Source organism: Vombatus ursinus, unplaced genomic scaffold (assembly GCF_900497805.2).
Source record: "Vombatus ursinus unplaced genomic scaffold, bare-nosed wombat genome assembly UNPS02014158.1, whole genome shotgun sequence".
NCBI classification, from domain to species: Eukaryota; Metazoa; Chordata; class Mammalia; order Diprotodontia; family Vombatidae; genus Vombatus; species Vombatus ursinus.
Window position 1 is genome coordinate 4,509,255 of NW_020953936.1, and position 24,311 is coordinate 4,533,565.

Sequence of the window (24,311 nt, forward strand, 5' to 3'; positions counted from 1 at the left end):
CCCTACAAAGAGCCCAGCAGAGAAGCTATACCGTACTTAAGGGAAACATCCTGAGAACTCTAAAAACAAGATTTCCAGGAGTAGTGATATTCCGTATTCTCTAAGCTTGAGCCCAATTTCCCCCTGAACTCTATATGTACTGATGGGATAGTGTGGCATAGACTTCTGGAGGAATGTTTTGTACTGTTTCTGTTATACTACCTTAGTAAATACCACTTTCAAAAGTTAGTTAAGTAGGGGGCAGCTAGATGGCACAGTGGATAGAGCACTGGCCCTGGAATAAGGAGGACCTGAGTTCAAATATAACCTCAGACACATAACACTTACTAGCTGTGTGACTGTGGGCAAGTCACTTAGCCCCAATTGCCTAGTAAAGGGGAAAAAAAAGTAAATTAAGTCTGTAACTAATTGATATTAGGTAGTAATCATCAGAGGAAGCACACCTATAGGGACTTGTGCTGTTCAGTCATTTCACTTGTGTCTGACTTGCCATAATCTCATTTGAAGTTTTCTTGGATACTGCAGTGGTTTGCCATTTCCTTCTCCAGCTTATTTTACAGATGAGGAAACTGAGGCAAACAGGGTTAAATGACTTGCCTAGGGTCACACAGATAGTAAGTGTTTGAGGTCAGATTTGAACCCAGGTCTTCCTGACTCCAGGCCAGTGTTCTATCCACTGTACCACCTAGCTGCCCATAGGGGCTCATAAACTGTTGCAATAGAAAACCAGCCCTCCATCTCTTAGGGTCAACCCTAGAAACCAAATGAGAGATATAGTAGCCACACTCTGGAGACCCAACTAGTCAGCAAAAGCAGGAGCTGGGATAGTTAGTTGTCTTAGAGTGTGTGCTATACATCAATGGTATTACCCTGTTCTGAGTTTTAGCATCCCTGATATGGAATCAAAGAAGATGGACTAAAATCTCAGGTCTGCTCATTCTTGTTTGTGTGACTTTGAGCAGCTCTGCTACCTCTCTTCCATAAAATCTAGGGTTGGACTCAATAACCTCTAAGTTCACTTCCAGATCTAAATCTAGGATCATATGAATGGCCTCATTTTGAAGATGAAGAAAGTGAGTCCACTTAAGTAACAAGGTCAAACAGCAACATTCATCAAGCACCTGATATCCGCTCCACATGGCATTACGTGCTGTGGAAGATAGTTGTTTAAGGTACGTTGTCTATACTCAGTGAGCTCATTATTCAGATGAGAACACAAAACATATAAAATAACCTTAAACAATAAAAGACAATATTATGGAGAGAAAGCTTAATTAATTTTAAAGAAGAGATCCACGAGGCTTGAGCAGTAAGGAAAGGCTTTGTGGAGGAGGTGAGACTTAAGAAAGTCCTTTGAAAAATCAATAGATTTGAGTAGAACAAGGAGAGAAGGAAGCATATTCAAAATAAGGGAAATAACAAGGTGCTTGGCCATCTTGTCCTTAGCAACTGGTTGTTCTTACAAACTGTATCAGAAAGTATACATACATCCACCACATCCTTCTAACAAGACAGAATGTTTGCATAGAAAAATTAATAGCAAACAAAAACTCCTTCAGATTTAACCATGAATTAAAATTAAGCCCTTTTTTCAATGTGAGTTCCTCAAGAGCTGAGATTACTACTATTTTTTTTATCTTTTTTTTTTAATTAAGTGAGGCAATTGGGGTTAAGTGACTTGCCCAAGGTCACACAGCTAGTACATGTCAAGTGTTTGATCTGAGGCTGGATTTGAACGCAGGTCCTCATGACTTCAGGGCCGGTGATCTATCCACTGCACCACCTAGCTGCCCCTATTTTTTTATCTTTACATGTCACCCTGACATCCTCTTATGCAAAATAAAGTGCTTAATAAATATGTATTGAATTGGATTAGGAAAGACAGGATACAGTAGGATGATCAAAAGGGTATGTGGAAAGAATTGGCAGTTCCCTGGAGAAGACTAGGCCCAGAGCAATTTTTCAAAGAGTTGCTAAGTGGAACTAGGGGTAGAAAGAGGGGGAAGAGACAAAGAGCAATACTGTTTTTTGTACCTGTTCTTTTGTTTTAAGGTGGAAGGATGATGGGACTACCAAGACGTAAAAACATTTCATATAAGTCTTGGTTGGCTTATGTTTATCAGGGAGAAAAAAAGACAATGTGACAGTAATACAGTGTAATACCTTCCAGTATTTAAAGGGAAATCAATTGGAAGAGGAGTTAAACTTACTTTGCTTGGTAGAAAAGTAGGAAACTAGCAATTTCAGAAGCCAAGATCTTCGCCCCTTACTCCAAAAGAATTTGGGTCCCATTTGTTTGAGGTGGGGAATGATGGGGTTGGGATCTGGGCCCCAGAAAGGAAAAGCCCTGGACTTTCCCCTATGGCCAAATCTCTGGCATTACCTGAGGCTATAATCGCATCAACTGGCCTTTCATTGTGGCTACACCCAATTTCCTAATTCTGTTAATCTAGCCTGGCCTTCCTTTGTGTTACCTCCCTATGTATGGCCTCCTGCCATTTCCCACCCTTAATCCAAGTTAGGCTCCATTGGCCATGAGGTCCAGGTCTCAGGAGTTCTGTTCACCCCAGTTTACTGGCCACTCCTAGGTCCCTCCCAGAGTCTTTCTGTATATAAGGTCCACCTTGTCTCCATTAAAATGCTCAGATTCTTATAGTCTAGCCACTGCTTACCCATGTTCAGACTCCTTAAGACTCTGCCCAATTTGACAGTGTTCTAATAAACCTTGTCTTTGGCTGAAAAAGAAAAATTAAAAAAAAAAGAAAAGTAGGAAACTAAGAAGATGCTTTCCATTCACCTCTAGTATTCTAAGTCACCCTACGGTAGATGATATAGTTTTACATGAGTTGAGTTTCTCACAATTCTCAATATTCAAAATGAATGAATTCCCAGACACTGGAAGTATTCTGGCAGAGACTAAATGACCATCTCTCAGGGTTGTTGCAAATGGATCCATGTTTCTGGTAGGGTTTGATCAAATGACCTCTAATGTACCCTGATACCTCTGAGATTCTATTTGGATGCAAAAGAGTATCTTAATATACTCTTACGTTTGTGTTGAGTAGAAAATTATTTAAAAAGAGGTTGTCCATTAAAGTATGGGATATAAGGGAAACCCTAGACAAAGAAAATACTGTAGCCTTTCTGATATGATGCAAGAAACAGTGCCAGGCCTCGCAGTAAATTCAAGAGATTAAAAGGGCATGAGCCTGACCTTTGATTCTGTGGTTGGTTATTCATTAACTAGAGAGATAGCATTTACTGTTGAGTAGTGAATGCTCTAATGATGTTGCAAGAAAAAAAAATCTTCTATTTAGGGAAAAGCTACAGTCTCTGCAACTTTGGTGTAACTCATGACCGTAGGACAACCTACATCATAGCTTGGCATCCCCTGGAATAGTAACCAGAAATTAGCATTCTAGGTAACCCTGCCTGATACCTCAGCTGAGCTTGCCTAATACTCACTTCTAGCTCCTAAAAGTTTTCCGCAAGCTGCCTCAGTCTCTTTAGTGTGACAGGTATCACACAGGGTGGGAAAAGAGAGAATGTACATAGCTTACTCAAGTCCCCTTGCCCTCAGGGCAATGGCAACCTGAAAAATGCCCCTAATATCTGACATAGATCAAACAATGTGGAACTCGGAAGTTTTACTAACACTTTGGTGGGTAGTAATTCCTCTGGTTAGTGCATGACCACCAGGCTATCATATAGCTGGAATAGTAACTGCATATGTCACCCAGCCAGTAAGTATCCAAGTCATTCATAATAAGGGAAGTAATTTTTAGTTTGATTTTTAGAGGGCTTTAAATATCAGGCTGGGAAACTTGTATTTCATAGTAAAGAGTTCCTCAAAAGAGAATGAAAGGATAGTCATGCAGTGGTGTGGGTCCAGTGGAAAGCAGATAACATGAATCAGTTAGCAAAGTTGCCATAGCAATCAGCTGCATGGGAGTAGGAGTGGGTAAAAAACTTGGAAGGGAGAGGGTAACTCAGGGTTGGGGTTTAGCAAGATATGAGTGAAAATAGAGAAAAAGAAGATCAAAGGATTCCAGGGTAGAGGACTGTATATAGTTTAATAGGTTGATTATAAAGGACTCAAAACTGTGAAGGAAAGGAAAAGAATGACCCTCTTCTCTCCATTAGAGGTATACCTTTTTTTCTGGTGAAGGGTATTTTAGTATCTAGACTCCCCTACTAGAATGAGCTCCTAGTGTCCCAATGGAGGAGGATAATAGACCGGAAGAACAGGAAGGTATTGAAGGATGAAGGTTATGGTAAGAGCAAAGTCTGGGGACCAGACTTGGTGGTTCTTGCCTGTAATCTCTGCAACTATGGAGCCTGAGGCTGGTGGATCACAAGAGCTCTGGAGTTCTGAGCTATAGTAGAGCTAAAGCTGATTAAGTGTCTGCACTAAATATGGCACCTATATGGTGAACCTCTAGGGAAAGGGGAGCCACCAGGTTGCCTAAGGAAGGGTGAATCAGCTCAAGTCAGAAACAGGGCAAGTCAAAGTTTCCATATTGATCAGCAATGAAACCAGGCTCATGAGTGGCTGATGTACTTCCAGTATGGGAAAGATAAAGAGATCTAGTCTAAAAAAATTACGATTAGGGATTAGGAGGGAGAGATGATAGGAGAGACTAATAGGCTTTTGTGACCATCCCACATTCACAGGTCAATAAATTGTCCCCTACCTCACCAACCTTCCTCCATCAGCTCTCCCTCAGCTCTGATTGCCAAATTTCAGGACAGGTTTCCATTGTGGAGGTAAAGCCCCACGTAACCACTAAGCGCTAGAAATGTGATTTCTAGAGTCCCATGGGCTTATTCTGTTCTCTTTTGTCATTGCTTTGGACCTAGGTAAAGATACTCTTCAGCCGGGGGTGTACTGGTAAATGTTTAACAACTAAGAGAAAGGAGAGACATAGCCAGACAGAGACAGAGACAAGAGAAAGAGACAGAGACAAGAGAGAGACACAGAGACAGAAAAGAAAAGAAGAAAGAAGGAGGGAGGAAGAAAGCATGTAGGTATAATACTTTTAAGTTTAATCTCCATTAACATTTTCTCTATCATTTTCTTAAGTCTAGACAGTCAGTAAAACAATAAATCCAGCCTATAATATTTACCAAGTTCCAAGGTATAAATGCTCATGCTGAAAATTTAACAATTTACCCTGTGGGCTGGCTCCAGCACACCAGTCTCCAGCATAATCTAACATTGTCCTGGGTTCCCAGCTAGTATATGTCTGAGGTAGGACTTGAACCCAGATCTTCTTGCCTTCATGGCTATCTCTCTATCTACCACACCATGCTGTTGACTCTTTTCACTTAAAAAAATAAATTAAAATGTACAAATCTTCTGACCCAGAGACCCCCACTACTAGGCATGTACCCAAGATGCCAGTAACAAGAAGAAAAGTCCCATCTACACCAAAATTTTTTACAGCTACATATATATGTGTGTGTGTGTGTGTGTGTGTATATATATATATATATATATATATCAAAAGAAAAAAATAGAAACAAAGCAGATGGTCATTGTCTTGGGAGTTATTCTTTCTACCCAGGCCTTGAGATATGGTGGGACTGATTAGAGGGCATGGCCTTAATGATTTAAAGATTATGTGCAGTGTTTAGTCATGAATACTCAGAATAGGAATAGGCTAAATGCCCTAAGGCCCAGGTTGGGGGGAATCTTATATAAATCAATATCAGTAAGAGAAGGCAGCTCTTCTGACTTGATGAACTATTTATTCTCAAGCAGGCTGTTTTAGTTATTGAATTGGGCACATGAATATGGACCTTGAGAGTTTTACCTTGTTGTGTCTTTTTTCCATATCTTTGAAGAATTTTTAGAATACATATTTAGTAAAAAGGTTGTCATTTTTATTTGCCTGATTTACTCAATCTCTGCTGGGCAGGAACATGAATATGGGGCCAGTGTGCACCTGGTCTAAGACACCCATCAGTTGCGGGGAATGGTTAAAAAAAGTTGTGGTACTTAAATATAGTGGGATATTAGAAACAATAAATGTGATTAATAGAGAGGAGCATGCAAAGACTTACATGAACTTATGAAAAGTGAAGTGAGGAGATCTAAGAACCTCAGGATCGAAAGAGCCTTCAGAGATAATATAATCTAACCCTTACCTAAATAGGAATTCCTAATAGAAAGTCACTCTCAAGTGGTCAGCTGGTCACTAAAGATTCCAAGTGATAGGAGACCCATTCCCTATCAAGGAAGTCAATGCCACTTAAACAGTTAAAACCAATAACTAATAATTATTAATTATTTGGAAGGGTTTTTTGTTTTGTTTTTATTGTATCAAACCACCATTTGCTTGGAGACCATTGCTCCTCTTGCGCCTTTGTTGTTGTTTGGTTGTGTCGGACTCTTTGTGACCCCATTTAAGGTTTCTTGGCAAAGATACCAAAGTGGTTTTTTACTTTTCCAGCTTATTTTACAGATGAGGAAACTGAGGCAAATGGGGTTAAATGACTTGCCCAGGGTCACACAGCCAATAAGTGTCTGAGGCCAGATTTGAAGTCAAGAGGGTGAATCTTCCTAACTCCAAGCCCAGTGTTCTATCCACTACATCACCTACCTGCCCCAAATGATCTACCTACACTGGCGTTTTTGCTGTCCCTCACTCATTACATTCCATTTCCTGACTACATTTGCAATGGCCATCCCCCAAGCCTGGAACACTCTCCTACCTCATCTTTTACTCCTAGTTTCCCTAGTTTTGGTCAAAGACAGCACAAATCCCACTTTCTGCAGGAGGCTTTTTCCAGTCCATTCTACTTACCAGTCCCCTCTCCTTGAGATTTCTTTCCATTTACACTGTATATATCTTATGTAAGATATATACGATTTTGTGCAACAAGATATATACAACTTTGCGTAACTTTGTGTAACTCTGCCTTATTTAAATCCAATTCAGGCACGAGTCAAGACATCATCCTGTGATATCATTGGTCTGCTTTGAAAACATTATTATATATCTTATACATACATGGTTATTTGCATGTTGTCTCCTCATTAGAATGCAAGCTCCTTGAGAGTTGGAACCATGTTTTTTTGTCCTTTCCTTGTATCCCCAATGTTTCATACAATACATAACACATAATAAATGTTTAATAAATACTTGTTGACTGACTAAAATGTACATTTCTAAGCCAATTTGTGATTGATACCCATGATATACCTCTGCCCTGCTGTTGGTTTTAGAAGTCCCAAGAGTTGTTTGTACACCATCACACCACTACTTAGTGTTTCTATTAAAAGGTGGTACCTAGAATTGTGTACAATATTCAAAATGTGATCTAACCAGGGAAGAGTACTATAGAACCTTCTCCCTGTGGACATTATGCCTCTATTAATTCAACCTAAAATAATTTATAGTTGTTTGAGCTATTAGGTCACACTGCTTATCCTGCAGTCCAACAAAATCCTGCCAACTTTCAGACAGATTGCTTTCTATCCACACCACTCCCATCTGGCACTTGTGCTGGTAATTTGTAGATCTCAAGTATATATCTCTATTCAATGTCATGTTGTGGGATTTGGCTCATTATTCTACTCTTTGGATCCTGACTCCATTACATGACGTATTTGCTGTTCCTCAGCTTTATGTCATTTCAAAATTTGCCAAGTATGATATCTCTGCTTTCATCTATATCATTGATAAAAAGTTACACAACTCAACACCAAGGACAGATTCCTAGCTGTTATTGAATTGTTAGTGACTGCAGTCTGTATCTAATCATCATTCAATCAATTCCAAATTCACCTAATTACACTACCACTTAGATCATATTTCTCCCCCTTGTCCACAGGAATAGCATGAGGGACTATTAGATTCCTGACTGAAATTCAGGTATAGCACATCTATAGTATTCCAATATCTACTAAAATTGTCACTCTGTTCAAAAAAAAAAGGAATGAGGTTTGTCTAACTTGAACTTTTCATGCTGGCTCTTAGTTATTACTGCTTCCCTTTTGAAATCATCTCAAACCATCCCTTTAATATCTTCTAGAATTTTTCAAGCAATCAACTCGTGTCCATAGTTTGAAGATTCTACCTTCACTTTTTTTGAAAATCAGGACATTTATCTATCTTTAGTCCTGGGACACCTCTCCCATTTAGCATAGTTTTTCAAATAACTCTGACAATAGGTCAGCCATCACATCTGATCATTCTTTCAGTCTTCTCCAAAGTAGTTCATATGAGCCTTGTTACTTATTGAGGGCATCTAGGTGCTCTCTTTTCAAATCTTCAATTATCCTGCATTTCAACTCTTTGTTAGCCATTTTTTGTTCTATCTTTGGTAGAGAAAAGCATAAGCAAAATAAAAATTTTTCCTTCTCTCCATTCTTCATTATAATTAATTTTCTGTATAAACATTGTATTTTCCCCATAGAAGGCAAGCTTTTTGAGGGCAGGGATTATATAATTTTATTTATGTATTGCCAGAACTTAGCTGTAACTTACAGAAAGTAGTTGCTGAGGAAAATGCTTTTTAAATTGAAATGCTATCTACTACATCATGCTGCTTTCATTTTCCTTTTGAATGAGATTTACTCTTCTGCCATATACTAGTCATGAATCCTATACTATTAAGTCTCAATGATAAGCTTCTTAAGGACAGGTGTTCCAAGCTGGGCCATTTTCTTAACCACAACAGGAGAAGTATATTCAATGATAGGATAGGCAATGAGGACACCTCAAGTTGGTTCAGCTGAATGAGGCTTTCTTGCCTGAGTTACCTTTCATGATTCATAAATCAAACCTCAGAGGGAGTACACTTCACTCCCCAGTTTTTTGTGTTTGTTTTGTACTCAGGTAATGAGAAAATGACATAGATATCCTGGCCTCTTAGCCTCCTAAGCCAATCAAGTCTCAAGGAATATCTCAAAACTTTTAAGGGAAAAATTTAACCTATCCTGTGTGGGGGGAAAGCTAGTTTGTTTTTAATAATAATTTAAATATTAATAATATTAATTTTAAATTTAAAATATTGCTCCTAAGGCATTAGTCAAATATTAATTAAGCACCTATATGTGCCAGGCACTGTGCTAAGCACTAGAAATACAAAAAAGGCAAAAGATAGTCCCTGCCCTCAAGGAGCTCATAATCTAATGGAAATTGGAAGAAAAGATACAGATAAAGAGTAATCTTTGCATTAAATATTTCTAATTAAGGTCTGACATCCAACATCTATACGTAGTTGCTATATAAAATTAAAAACCATTCCCCAATAGATAAATTGTCCAAAGATATGAACAAAAAGAAAATACAATCTATCAATAACCACCTGAAAAATATTCAAAATCACTATAATTCAAAAGAGAAATGCAAATTATAATAAACATGAAGTATCATTTCACATCTATCAAACTAGTAAAGATTGGAAAAGGTGGGGAAATTCATTGTTGGAGGGGCTGAAGGAAAGTAGGCACATTAATTCACTATTGGTAGAGCTGTGAATTGATTCAACTATTTTGGAAAATAATTTGGAATTATGCAAGTAAGAAAAGTAACTGAATGTTCTCTGACCAAGAGATTCCTGTATATGTGTGTGTGTGTGTGTGTATGTATACCAAAGATGACTATATACTAAGGATATTTTTCACAGCAAGAAAAGGCCTATATGTACAAAAAATATTTTGTAATACTAAAGCTTTATACTAAAGAATTATTTGTGATAGCAGAAAGCTAGAAACAAAATTTGTGATCAACAATTGGGAAATGGTTTAGTAAATTATAGTAAATTAATGTAATGAAAGACTACTGCACCATAAATAGTTACAAAAATGAAGACTTCAACACTTGATTAAAATGACGCAGAGTGAAGAAAACAGAGCTCAAAAAACAATATACACAATGACCATAATATGTCAACATGGAGAGAACAAAACTCTGGTCAAATACAATAGTCATTGTTAAAAACCAAAACGTCAAAGTTGAAGGACACATCCTCCTTTTCTGTTAACAGCTTATAAGCTAACTTTTTGACAACATGTCCCAGAGAAGAGGGAGGTAGAGAGACTTTTATTTTTGTCTCTGTATTCACAATGCCTAGCATAGTGCCTTGCACATGGAGGTCACTTATTAAGTATTTATGGATTTATTTGTTAATGCACATTTAGTTAAATGTATTTACTTCAATTAAGATCTTTAGTTCACCATCCTTCTTATTTGTGCTGTGTGCATTGAGTTCTAATGTTATACTTGAATTCCTTCTTAGATGTTGCCTCCCTTTGAATTGGCAGGCCTTTCTGCTGATATTCATTTTAAGTATTACTCACCCTGGTATTCAACTTCACAGCTATCTCCCTCTGATTATATTATCAGTTTATAGCCCTTTTATCAGATTCATAAGACTTTAAACAAGTATATATATATATATATATATATATATATATATATATATTATTGACCCTCCATCCCTAGCCAAGAAAAAAAACACTCATCATGCATATATTTTAAATGGTGGCCCATAAATCTAAATCTTAATCTCCCAAATCTTCCTTTCTCTTCTGAATCCCCTGCCTTCAATCAATAGCACCTTCCATGCCATAAAGATCTTCAGTTTCCTGCTCCAGACTTCATAATCTCTAGGAATAACTTTTATGGTTCCTTCTGGTCACATCATTTACCCCACAAGATTCACCAGAATATGGTAGTGGTCATCTGATTTAACAAGCCTTGGGAAGTCGATCATCATGTCCTGGATACAGGCACCAGGAAGGAAATATACCTTTCTTTTGTTCATTTCTGTTTGATAGACACAGCATTCCTAAATGAGTCACTAACTACCAGTCCTCATCTTTATTACATTGAACATTATTGCAAAACTGCTGTCTTGTTGACAGCCCAGGATTCATATCATCATTCCTTAAAGCCGAAGAAGCTATTTCCTCCTGAGAGTGCTCTGGGAGTGCCACATTTAACCTCCATGGGAAGATCGGTATACCAGTTACTGAGCTCCAAACACCCAGTGGTCTTTTCCTTTTGTTTCACATTCTTGTATTCTCCAACCTTCTGTCACACTTAAGGATTCCTCTCTTCTTCTTTTTTTTCCCTCTCTGACTTTTTAAATCACTGCTTCGATTTTTTTCAAGGAACACTCCAGCCTCCCTGATAACCTAGAAATAGAAAGTTATTCCTCAAATCCTTTAACCTTCTCTAGCAGAGAAGCTGATTTGCCTTGTGTGCTTCCAAAGTTGTTACTTGGTGTTGACAGACACAGACAAAAACAGTTTAATCTCCATAGATCACTGCAAAATTACCCTTACCCTCCATACTTCCTGGAGTTTCAAGGCTCTGTCATTCCTGTGGCTAACTGCTTATGAGTTACTCCCAAGAACTGAAGGTTGACTTTGCAGGTAGCTATTCACTCAGGCCTTATTTATAGGGGACTTCATCTCATGATAGGAAGCTACTTAGCAAATTCCTTCCAAGGCCTTAATGCAAACAGCTTGTCAGACTGCTCAGTCTTCTTTACTGGTTCTTCTTCCAGACAGGTGTCCCTGGATGCTTTTCTCTTCTCCCTCTATACCGTCTCAACTTGGTAATCTTAGCAGTTCCCATGAATTCAATGATCATCTTTATACATATGAGTCTCAGATCTTTTATAATCCTAAATGCTTTCCTGACTTCCAATCTGGCATCACCAACTGCCCATTTGGATATCTTAAACTGGATGTCTTACAGACATCTTAATTTTATCATATTCAAACAGAACTCATTATCTTTCTCCCTAAAATCTCCCCTCTTCCCAACTTCTCTATTATTGCCAAGGACACTGCCATCTTTCTAGGCACTGAGCTTCACAATTTAGGTATCATCCTCAATTCCTTTCTATCACTCCCACCCCCAACATCCAATCTGTTGTCAAGTCCTGATTCTACCATCACAATACCTCTACCCTCACACAACCACCTTCACCATATCATGTAGCAAAGGCCTTCATCATATCATGCTTGGACTCTTTTGGTCACTTGTTGGTTCATCTCCTTGTCTCAAGTCTGTTCACCCTCTGGTCTATCCTTCACTTAACTACAAAAGTGATCTACCTAAACTGAAGGTCTGACCATGTCACCCCCCTATCCCCTACACACACACACACACACACATTAAACCCCAGCAGCTCCCTATTACCTCTGGTCAAATATAAAATCCTGTTTGGCCTTTAAAGCCCTTCACAACCTGGCCCCTTCCTGCCTTTCCAATCTTCTTACATTTTACTCCCTTCTGCATACTCTATGATTCAATGACAATAGCCTTCCGCAATTCATCAAAAACAATACTCCATCTCCTGAATATGCTTTTTCACTAACTTTCCTCACTCCGCTCAGCTGGGCTTCCTGGTTTCCCTGGCTTCCTCAGATTAAATCCCACCTTCTGCAAGAGGCCTTTCCTAGCCCTCCCTACTACTAGTATCTTCCCTCAAGAATTATGTTTTATATATCTGTATATACCTTGTTTATACTGTATATATTTTGTATGTATATCATTGTTTGCATTTTCTCTTTTCCTATTGGAATGTAAGTTCCTTGAAGGTAAGAACTGTGGTGTTGGCTTTTTCCATCTCCCCATTGCTTAGTACAGAGCCTGGCACATAGTACTCACTTAATAAATCCTGGGTGACTGATTTCTCAGTTGTTGTTTGTGAGAAGGTCTTGCACAGATGATCAACTGCTTCTCCTCCCTCTTTTCTCTTAGGATCTTAGCACTTGGAGCAGGAGGTTAGAGCACTCTTTCAGAGACCCTGACATATAACAATTAGTCATTTCCAGCCTATAGAAGTTAATACTTTGGGAACCTGACAACTATCTTCAAGTACATAAAAGGCAGACATGTGGAAGAGAGATTAGATTAATTCTGTTTGTCTCTAGGGAACAGAAATAAGAATAATTGGAAGAAACTAAAGAAAGGCAGATTTTGGTTTATTTATTTATTTAACAACATTTATCAGGCTCCTACAGACGTAGCAGGCTCTGTTCTGGGCTCTGGGAATTAAAAAAAAACAAGTCCGTGACATAAAGGAGCTAACATTTTATTAGGGAAAAATAACCTGAACGCAGACAAATAAAAACAAAATATGTACATAATAAATACAAAATAATTTCCTCACTAGGAACTGAGATGATCAAGATAGGTCTCGTAAAAGAGATGGTACATTAATTAAGCCTTGAAAGAAACTAGATAAATTACTATGAGGTAGAGGTAAAGAAAGATTAGATTACAGTCATAAGGGACAATCTATGTCAAAATATGAAGATGGGAAATGGCGTGTTGGGATTTGGAATGCCATAGACAGGGAGTGGCAAATAGGCCACTTTGCATACAATTTAGGACAAGTGAAGAAGAAGAATGTGTAATAAGCCTAGAAAGGTAGGTCATGAAGGATTTTAAGTGTCAGAGTGCAATTTGCCCATGTGTGACTGATGAGTGAAGCTACAGGTCATGGGAATTGAATAAGTTGATAAACTATGAGGGGAGGGTGTTTGAAGAGATATCAGTGTTTTAACATTCCCGTTTCTGAGGTTCCAAAGTATAAAGTGGGGAGGGGTCAAAAGGATAAAGAAGGCTATGAACTGGGTGCTAAACTCATTAAAAAAGGAAGAAGAATATCCTGGGGTCCAGGAGATCTCTGCCAGCAGGTTCTGGAAGGGGTGGTATATCTAGATGAAATTAACTTTGAGGGATGAGAGGTTGCTGAGTAGTGGCAGCAGAAGGAAGCTCTGGAAGGGGTATTGGGAAACAAGGAATATGCCCACTCCTACCTTAATGTTGGAGTAGACTATGAGAGAAGGTAAATTCAGTACTAGAGGGGGCAGTTGGAAATTTGAGGAGGAACTAGGTCTCAGGAGTGCCAGAAAGTGGGAGAAATCCAAAAGAAAAAAGGTCTAAGATAAAGGGAAGTTCATTAACAATAGAATAGGAGTTTTCCCAGCAGTTTTTGGTTAAATAGTGATTTCTTATCACAGAAGCTAGAGTCTTTGGATTTATCAAATAGTAGATTAGTATAGTCATTGGCTGTTGTGTCTTGCATACCTAACCAGACCAACATCTTACACCCTATACTAAGATAAGGTTAAAATGGGTACACAATTTAGATATACACTGATACTATAAGCACACTAGAAGAACAAGGAATAGTTTACCTTTCACATCTATGGAGAAGGGAAGAATTTATGACCAAATGAGAGCGAGAGAACACTATGAAATGTAAAATGGATAATTTTGATTATATTAAATTGAAAAGTTTTTGTACAAACAAAGTCAATGTATTCAAGATTAGGAGGGAAGCAGAAAACTTGGAAAGAAGTTTTACAACCAGTGTCTCTGATAAAGGCCTTATTTCTAAAATACATACAGAACTGAGTCAAATTTATAAGAATACAAGTCATTACCCAAATGATAAACAGTCAAAGGATATGAACAGTCAGTTTTCAGAGGAAGAAATTAAAGCTATCTATAGTCATATGAAAAAACGTTCTAAATCACTATTGATTAGAGAAATGCAAATCAAAATGACTCTGAAGTACCACATCACACCTATGAGATTGGCTAACATGACAAAACAGGACAATGATAAATGTTGGAGAAGATGTGGGAAAATTGGAACACCAATACATTGTTGGTAGAGTTGTGAAATGATCCAGTCATTTTGGAGAGCAATTTGGAACTATGCCCATAGGACCATAAAATTGTGCATATCCTTTGACCCAATAAAACTACTAGGTTTGTATCCTAAAAAGAACATAAAAATGGGAAAAGGACCCATACGTACAAAAATATTTATAGCTGTTCTTTTTGTGGTGGCAAAGAATTGGAAATTGAGGGGATGCCCATGAATTGGGGAATGGCTGAACAAGATGTAGTGTATGAATGTAATGGAATACTATTGTGCTATAAGAAATGATGAGCAGGCAGACTTAAAAAAAAAACCTAGAAAGACTTACATGAACTGATGCAGAGTGAAATGAGCAGAACCATTGTACATGGTAACAGCCATATTGTGGAATGACTGACTTTGATAGACTTGGCTCTTCATAACAAAGCAGGAATCTAAGACAACTCCAAAAGACTCATGATGGAAATTGCTATCCACACCCAGAAAAAGAACTATGGAGTCTGAATGTAGATGGAAGCATACTATTTGCTCTCTTTTTCCTTTGTTGTTTTGTTTTATTGCTTCATTCTCATGGTTCCTCCCTTTAGTTCTAATTGTTCTTTACATCATGACTAATGGGAAAATATGCTTAACATGAATGTATATTTAGAACCTATATCAGATTGTACACCATCTTGGAGGGGGGATAGAAGTGGAATGGGGAGAAAATTTAAAACTCAAAATCTTACGGAAGTGAATGTTGACAACTAAAAATAAATTAATTAATTATCCAAAAAACAAAAACAAAACACCCAATAGAATAGGAGTTCCAGAGGGCACCAATGAAAGTGGGTCAGATAGGTGGGGCTGAGTTGGATGGATGGAGATGAGAAAACAAGAAGTGATAGCAGAAAAGGGTGGTTGGTTTTTGCTTAAGCTGCCAGGGGTTCTAGAATGCCAAGATAAGGAAAAGAGGAGGTGAACATTTCCTAGCCTTAGGTTGAAAATATGGTGATTTGATACATCATCTCCAAGAGCCCTAGGAATGTCATGTCAAGCCATCAGTTCTCTTTCAACTTAGGCAGGGCAGGGTAGGAAGAGAAGAGAGATTTGACCTGGGTTCAGCAACTCTTATCAGAGTTGAAACCATGGTGGCAAGAGTTCTGGAACTTAAGTCTCATATTCTGGGTTGAGTCCTGAAGGTGACTGAAGCTGACAACTCATCATTAATGTTAGGGAGAAAAACTCAAGCAGTGATAAATGGAACCAAATGGACTCTCAAATCCTCCTAAAGTGAGATTATGAGATATTAATTACATTATTTCCCTTAAAGGATTGTGGTAAGAAAAGCACATTGTAAATATAAACCATTATGTAAGTATACTTTTACTATTCTTATTGTAAATTTTTTGAGATGCAACATGGTATAGTGGATAAAGAATTCTTTAAAACTGTACTACAGTATACAAACATGAGATAGGATAAGGATGAGGAAAATATTGTTTCTGACACAGAATGGCTATACAACCCTAGGCAAGTCACTTAACCTCTCAATGTCCCCAGGCAACTCTATAAGAACATGTTACAGTTGAATTGCCAATGGTCATTGATGCAAGGAGTTTCCATTCTGAGTGCTCCTCACCCTGATAAAACCACAGATTTCCCTCTCCCCCTCCCCACTAACAAGATTATTATCTCTGAGGCCATTTAGACATTTTAATTCCTTGAACTTATCATCCCGATTTTGCAAAGGGAATAAATAGCTTTGTCAAAAGTTATTGCTAGCCATTAGTAACTTTTGTCAGTCCTGTCCCTACATTTCACACATTGGGTCAGATTCATATCTGCCTCCATAGCTAGCATTCTGGGAAGTGTGAGCTTTGCCCGGAAAAAAAAAAAAAAACTTCCTACATTTCACAGAGGGAAAGCAGATTTGAATGGGAATTTATAAAACCAACAGCTCTGGGGCATTGCTAGAGGCACACACACCAATACACCTCTTCCCTCTTCCCTAACCATAAATCTTAATTTATAAAAGCATCCAGTTTTTCCTCTCTTCTTAAAGCAAACTTTTCCCTTCTCATAAACTGGTAGATGTCTTACCAGGAAATGTGTTGGACCCAAAATGAAACTCAGAACAGGAAAACCTTCACTCCAAGCTTTTTCCTGTACTCTACTAGCCTATACTTTAGGGTAACAAAACAAAAGGCTAGAGTTTATAGGAGATCAAATGACCTCTTAGTTCCCTTCTAATTCTAAAATACTATGATTCTATTTAGAAAATGAAGGATTCTGTTTCCTTTTTAAATGACTGTGCTCTGCTGTCATCTGGATGGTTCCAATGGCCCTCTAGTTGAACTCTGCCACGAGTTTTCCCCTGCCCCAATCTGTTTTTCATGTAGTTGACAAAATTTTCTTGAAGTTTAGGTCTGACCATCTCACTCACCAACTCAATAAATTCCAGTGGCTCTCTCTTACCTCCCAGGATCAATTATAAAGTCCTCTGGAATTCAAAACTCCTCACAACTTATCCCTTTCCAACCTGGAAAGACTTACATGAACTGATGCTGAATGAAGTGAGTTGAACCAAGAGAACACTGTACACAGTAACAGCCACACTATGCAATGACTAACTTTGATAGACTTAGCTCTTCTCAGCAATGCAAGGATCTAAGACATCTCCAAAAGACTCATGATGGAAAATGATAGCCATATCCAGAGAAAGGATCATGGAGTTTGAATGCTGATCAAAGCATACTATTTTCTCTCTCTCTCTCTCTCTCTCTCTCTCTCTCTCTCTCTCTCTCTTACTCATTTTTTGTTGTTTCTTCTTTCTCAAGTTTTTCCCCTTTGGTTCTAATTCTTTACAACATGACTAATGTGAAAATGTTTAATACGATTGTATATGTATAGCTTATATCAGATTGCACGCTGTCTTGGGGAGGGGTCAGTGGAGAGAGGAGGAGAAAATTTAGAACTCAAAATCTTACAGAAATGAATGTTGAAAACTAAAAACCAATAAATAAATAAAATTTAAAAAATAACTTGTCCCTTTTCCTACCTTTCCAATATGCTTACACTTTATTTCCCATCCACACACTATAATGCAATTACACTGACCTACTTTCTATTCCTCAAAAACACTTCATCTCCTACCTTCATGCCTTTTGCTATCTTTTCCCTTTATACTAGCTCACTTGGTGATCTCACCAGTTCCCACAGATTCCATTATCATCTTTGTACAGATTATTCTCAGATCTACTTATCTAGCCCTAACCTCTCTGCCCACCTCCAGTCTCACATCTCCAGCTGCCTATTGGACATCTTGAACTGGATACTCTGTAAGTCATCTTAAATTCAATACATTCAAAACAACTCATTATCTTTCTCCCAAAAAACTTCCCATTTCCTAAACTCTTCATCACTATCAAGAGCATCACCATACTCCCAGTCACCCAAGCTCTTCATTTCATCTTCAACTCCTATATCCACTCTTTTACCAAGTTTATTGATGCCACCTTTGCAACATCTCTTGTATACCCTCCCTTTTCTCTTCTGACATTGCCCTATCCTGATGAAGGCTCTCATCACCTGAAGCCTGAACTTCTGCAAAAGCTTCTGGTTAACCTTCCTGCTTCAAATCTCTCTTGACTCCAATCCATCCTCTACTTAGCTGTCATAGTGATCTTCCTAAAGATCTGGCCATGTCATTCCCCTTACTCAATAAACTCCAATGGCTCTCTACTACCTCTAAGATCAAATATTCAATCTTCTGTTTGACTTTTAAAGCCCTTAATAAAGTTGCCCCTTCCTACTTTTACAGTATTCTTATACTTTATTCCCCTCCACATACTCTGCAGTCCAGTGGCACTGGCCTTCTTGTTGGTGCTAACATAAGACACATCTCCTAAATCCATGCATTTTCATTGGCTGTCACCTCCATACCTGGAATGTCCTCCTTCCTCATCTCCACCTCCTGGCTTCCCTGAAGGATCAGCTAAAACCTCACCTTTTCCAAGAAGCTTTTCCCAGTTTCCATAAATGCTGGTGTCTTCCCTCTGAGATTACCTCCAATTTAGTCTATAGTAGATCTTAGATGTACATGGTTATTTGCATGTTGTCTTTCCACAAGAATGTAAGCTCCTCAAGAGCAAGTACAGCACTTAGCACAGTGCCTGGCACATAGTTAGCATTTAATAAATGCTTGTTGATTTGATTTAGCATCCCTAAAATCCTCTCCTTCTCTGACTTCTGCCTCTTAAAATCCGTGGATTCCTTTAAGACAACTTAAATATCATGTTCTGCAGGAGTCCTTTCTTGGTCCCTTCTGGCAGCTAGAATATGTGTATCTTCTACGTACGTTTTCACCTTTCTTTTGTCCCCCAGAACTTGACACAATGCCTGGCACACAATGAGCACTTAATAAATGTACGTGTATTGATTGATTGACTGATAAAGCCAACCACATTCCCCTTCCATCCTCTTCATCTCTCTTCTTCAGAGATGTCTCTGTCCCAATCTGGAATGTCTTCCCCATGTAAACTTATCTAATCTTGCTTTTAATTAAATCTCACTCATTTCTATTCATCCGTTCTTCTAACTAATGCTATTCCTTTTTGTCTAATTGCATAGAGGTACCACTCAGTTGAGGTCACAAGAACTAGCAACCATTTCCAATATTTATTGGGAAGGCTTCTAATATTTCCTAATTACAAATAATGTTAGCTTTTAATTTTAGATACACTTTTTTATCGTGTTAAAAATGTGGTCCTGGGTACAGGACAGACTTAATGATAAGGGAAGCCTAACTGCTTCTTGAGTGATTGAGATACCCAATCTCACATTCATTTGCTCATTACCCTCACCTTGGATTCCTAGGGAAAGTTGATAATTTTAGTTATAGTTATAAAGTCTATAGGGTTCCCCAAAAGGGGAGAAGTAAAAAAAAGAGATACCAAATGAGGGGCAGCTAGGTGGCACAGTGGGTAGAGCACCAGCCCTGGAGTCAGGAGGACCTGAGTTCAAATCTGGCCTCAGACACGTAATACTTACTAGCTGCATGACTCTGGGCAAGTCACTTAACCCCGATTTCTTCACCAAAAAAAAAAAAAGAGATAACAAATGAAAATTTTAAATCAGGAATGTGTCAGGTTGTTTATTCCTACCCAGAATAACCTAGAAGAATAATAGTGCTCATTAACAGAATGATTTAAACAGGATTCAGTAACAACTTATAACCACAGATAGAGTTTGCTGGGAGACTGATAACTGATCATCATCAGCACATAAAGCAATTTTTGCAATACTCCTACCATACCTTGTAAACAAGTAAAAAGAAAGACAGGAGAAAAATCAGTTCAGCAAAACTAACTAACACATCAACAATCTACGAAATGTTCTACACCCATTATTACCAACCTCTGCATAAAAGGGAAGGAAGTATACTTTCTCATCTCTTCTTATCAAGTGCTTAGTCATGGTAATTACAGACCATTCAGTTTTTTCTTTTTTCCATTTATATTGTTTTAGCTTTCTTGAATTTGTTTCCCTGATTTTGCTTACTTTCCTTCATATCAGTTTATGCTTCTCTGTATTCTCTGTATTCATTTCTTCCTTAGAGTACCGTAATATTACATTAAATTCATAAACCACAGTCTGTTCAGCCATTCGCCAACTGATGTTTTTCTCCTTGGTTTCTACTCCTTTGCTACCAAAGGAAGTGCTGAATAAATCACTTGGTGTATATGGGGATTTCTTTCTTTCTTTGACCTCTTTGGAATATATGCATGAGAGTGAAATCTCTGGTTAAAAGGTTATGGACTCTTTTTTTGGGGGGGGTGGCTAGGCAATGGGGTTAAATGACTTGCCCAGGGTCACACAGCTAGTAAGTGTTATATGTCTGAGGCCAGATTTGAACTCAGGTTCTCCTGAATCCAGGGCTGGTGCTCTATCCACTGTGCCACCTAGCTGCCCAGAAAAGGTCATGGACTCTTAAGGCACTTATAAACAAAATTCCAGATTGATTTTTCAGAATTATTGGATCAATACATAGCTCCACTAATATTGCAATTATTTGCCTATCTTCCCCCAGCCCCTCTAATACAAATATTTCTATCTTTTGTCATCTTTACCAATCTACTGGATGTGAATCCTCAGAGTTATTTTTATTTGCATTTATTCTATTATTAGTGATTTGGAGCACTCTTTAATATGGTTGTTGATAGGTTTATTTCTTCTTTTGAAAAACATTTGTTCATATCCTTTGACAATTCACCCATTGGGAATGATTCTTTGCACTTCTAAGCATTCTCAATGAAAAATTAAGAGCTGAGTAGAAGTTTTGAAATGAAAGGACAGAAGTTAAAACTAAAAAGGTAAAATCATTGGAACCTTTTTTGCTTGCTGATGAAGACTCTTCTATCCATGGTGACATACTAGAAATCCATGGTCCAAAAGGAAGAGGAAAAACAGAAATGCTCTATCATCTGACTACAAGATCTATCCTTTCAAAATCAGAAGGTGGATTAGAAGTCAAAGTCTTATTTATTGATGCAGAGTACCACTTTGATATGCTTTGGCTAGTTACAATTCTTGAACATAGACCGTCCCAAAGCAGAGAAGACATAATCAAACAGTGCTGTAGAAGACTTTTTTCATGTGAATTGCAGAAGCAGTAACTCATTATTTATTACCCTTTATTCACTAGAAACTGTATTTTGAACCACCCATCGTCCTGCATTTTCGTTTTAGAAAATTTATTCGTCTTCTCGTAGATAGACTGAGTCAATGGAGGAGAAAACCATAACTTAGAAGAGAGTACTCTGAAAAAAATGTTCTAAATTCATGGAGAAGCTTGTAAAAGAATATCACTTGTTTTTCTTTGCAACAACACAAACTATAATGCAAAAAAAGTTCAAATTCAACACAAAGATCATCTTCCTTAAAACTTTTTTGTGAAAAACTAGATATAAACTATAGACCTTATCTTTTTGTAAGTCAAGGCAACAAATGGTAAACCACAGAATATTTTTTCCAGACATGACAATTCTGAAAGTAGCGACCAAATGTTTTCAAAGGTGTCATGTCATCTAAAAAGCAACAATATAATAAAGTGTTTATTTAGTTTAGATAAAATGGAGTTCATTTTTGTTAATTTGTATCATAAATAGGCCATCTGCAAGTATTGAGTTTTTAAGACATCTTTAAATTTTTTTCTCCCTTAATAATAATGCTTTGATGATACATCAGCATTTCTGAATTTTAAAGACTAAAAAGGTTAACATCAATATTTCTACATAAATTATCCACAGTGTTTCTTAAACAAGAATGAATTTCAGGTGCAAAGAAATACATTTTCTGATCTTAGGTCATCATGGGCTAAATAACAATATCAGTGCTTTGAGTTTGAATAAAACCTAGGCAAAAGGTAAGTATATTTTAACTTAAATAAAAAATGTTTTATAATTTGGTGTCATATCTTTGAATGATTAAGTAATCATAATTTTTAAACTCAATTGCAATCCTAATTTACTATATTCTTTTAGAAAAGTGTAAATACATAAAACATCGAAATGGAACCATTTGTGTTTATGTACATTTAAATAGCATTGTTATATAAAGGATGAAATTAATCATCTACTACTTGCTTTGTATTGCTTAGAATACCACACAGATAAAAGTATGCTTAAAATATCATATAAATAAAGTGGCAGAGCAGATAGGTAGAGAATAGATCCAGGTCCATGCTATACTGTGTAATTTCTTTTTAAGTACATATAATATAAAAATAGTTATAAAAGGTACTACATGTGACTTTTTTTTTAAATGAAGTATTTGTTTACATTTTAATTGGAAAAGAAGAAACAATTGTGCATTCAGAATTCTAATGTCAGCAAAGGCCATAGAGGAAGTTAAATAAGATCAACAGAGAGCCTGGAGGTAGTTTGGCTGCTGTTAAATAAAGAAAGAATAGGAGGTGAAAAAGGAATACATGAAGAGGTAAAGGAATAAGGAAAGAGAATTTCCAATCTCACATAATAAGTGGTACGGAAGATGAAGAATATAAAAATCACTCTTGATCTTAAATATCTCTATTAATTTTTATTGTATATGTTTTATCTCATATTATCAGAGAAATTTGATACAACTATTTTCCTTTAATCAACAATTTACCTTTTTATTTTTGCTTTGTTGATTTGGTCCATGAACAAGCTTTTCAGGTTCATGTAACCAAATTTATCTGTTTGATATTTTATAATCTACACTATCTTTCAGGCTATGGAAGAACAAAGTTATCTAAACAAGGGGCAAAGGAACTCAGTCAGGGTGCCCTCTGTTTGAGAAGTACATTTTGTCATAAGTAGATAGGATAAGAATTTGAGAATGACAAAAGAACTCACTAAAAGTAAGAGGAATCTAACAGTAAGCTAAGCATAAGACAATTACAAAAGTTAATGAATATATGGATTTTGTTTGTCTTTTTCAGGACTGCACAAACAAACAGCACTTGTGTGACCTCCATTGATATGGAACTCTTCCTGCACTATTCACTCATTCCATCAGTAAGTTAACTCAGGAAATAAGAGTAAATTTCTGCAATTATCAAAAGCAGAATCATAAATATGTCTGAAATTGTTCACACTGATTGTTTCTAATCTTTTATTTTTTCAGTCTCCCAACCATGCCCTCAAACCCCATAGCACAGTGCTTCCCACTCTTTATGTAATGAGATCCCCCTTTTATAAAATTATTTATGCAAATAATTTCCTTAGTTTGTATTTTATTTTTAAATAAGAAAAATCTTATTTTAATAAGAAAAATTTAGAACTGTTTAAAAATGTTAATAGCAACATGTAAATGAATCTTAAACAAAGCTTAATAAAACAAAACAATATAACATACTAATATATTCATTAATGAAACCTTTTGATGGTCTTTTTTATAACACAAAAATATCCATAATACTAATAATATTAATGTGATACCTGAGTTTGGTTTTGGGGGGCAAAGTTTCTAAGTCATTGAATATATTGTTCTTCAAAATTACTTTTCAATACCTAATTAATATTTTTATCTTTGTAACAACTACATTAGTATATAAATAAGATGTCACAAATGGTAGTGAAACTGGTATTACTTTGTTTGATAAATTAGAATTCTTCATTTGCTTATAACTAAAATGAAATAAGATTTTCAGATTCAAACATTTGTTTCAAAGTACTATCGCTACACAAGTGTATAAACAGTTCTTATTCCAGAGAATTTAAAAACACATGTCCATGGCAAATGGGTCCATTATTCCTTCATATTTAGAAGTATCTCGGACCTAGCAACATTGTCAAGAAAACCAACTTTGAAAGACTTAGGAACTCTAATCAATGCAATGATCAACCACATCTCAATGCTACCCCCTAGGCCAACCTCTGGTCATGCTCGGATGCTCACCTGCACTGGTACTAGCTTGCCTTGTTGCTCCCTTTTCTGTTACCCTCAGTTTTCGAGCTGACTCGTCCTGCAGTTCTGGGGTGGAAGAAGTCACTTATTGTAACTGCTCATTGAAGTCCCTTATCATTATTCATTCTGGTGTGAACTTTGGTGTGTTGTTGGAGGTGGTTATGTGTGAGCTAGGCACACTGCCTCCTGTTCAGGAAGTCATCTTGCCCAGAAGTTCATATATTATAATA

General features: G+C 37.1%; 1 protein-coding gene and 1 pseudogene across 1 annotated transcript in view; both read left to right on the top strand.

Annotated features, from left to right (window-relative positions):
* LOC114040841 (stimulated by retinoic acid gene 6 protein-like) overlaps positions 1-24,311 on the top strand; it is a 161,601-nt gene that overhangs the window by 13,214 nt on the left and 124,076 nt on the right. Inside the window, exon 2 of the mRNA XM_027859044.1 lies at positions 23,114-23,189. Within this exon, the coding sequence (XP_027714845.1) occupies positions 23,114-23,189 (76 nt within the window). The remainder of the gene's footprint in view (positions 1-23,113; positions 23,190-24,311) is intronic.
* LOC114040850 lies at positions 1,138-21,797 on the top strand (annotated as a pseudogene).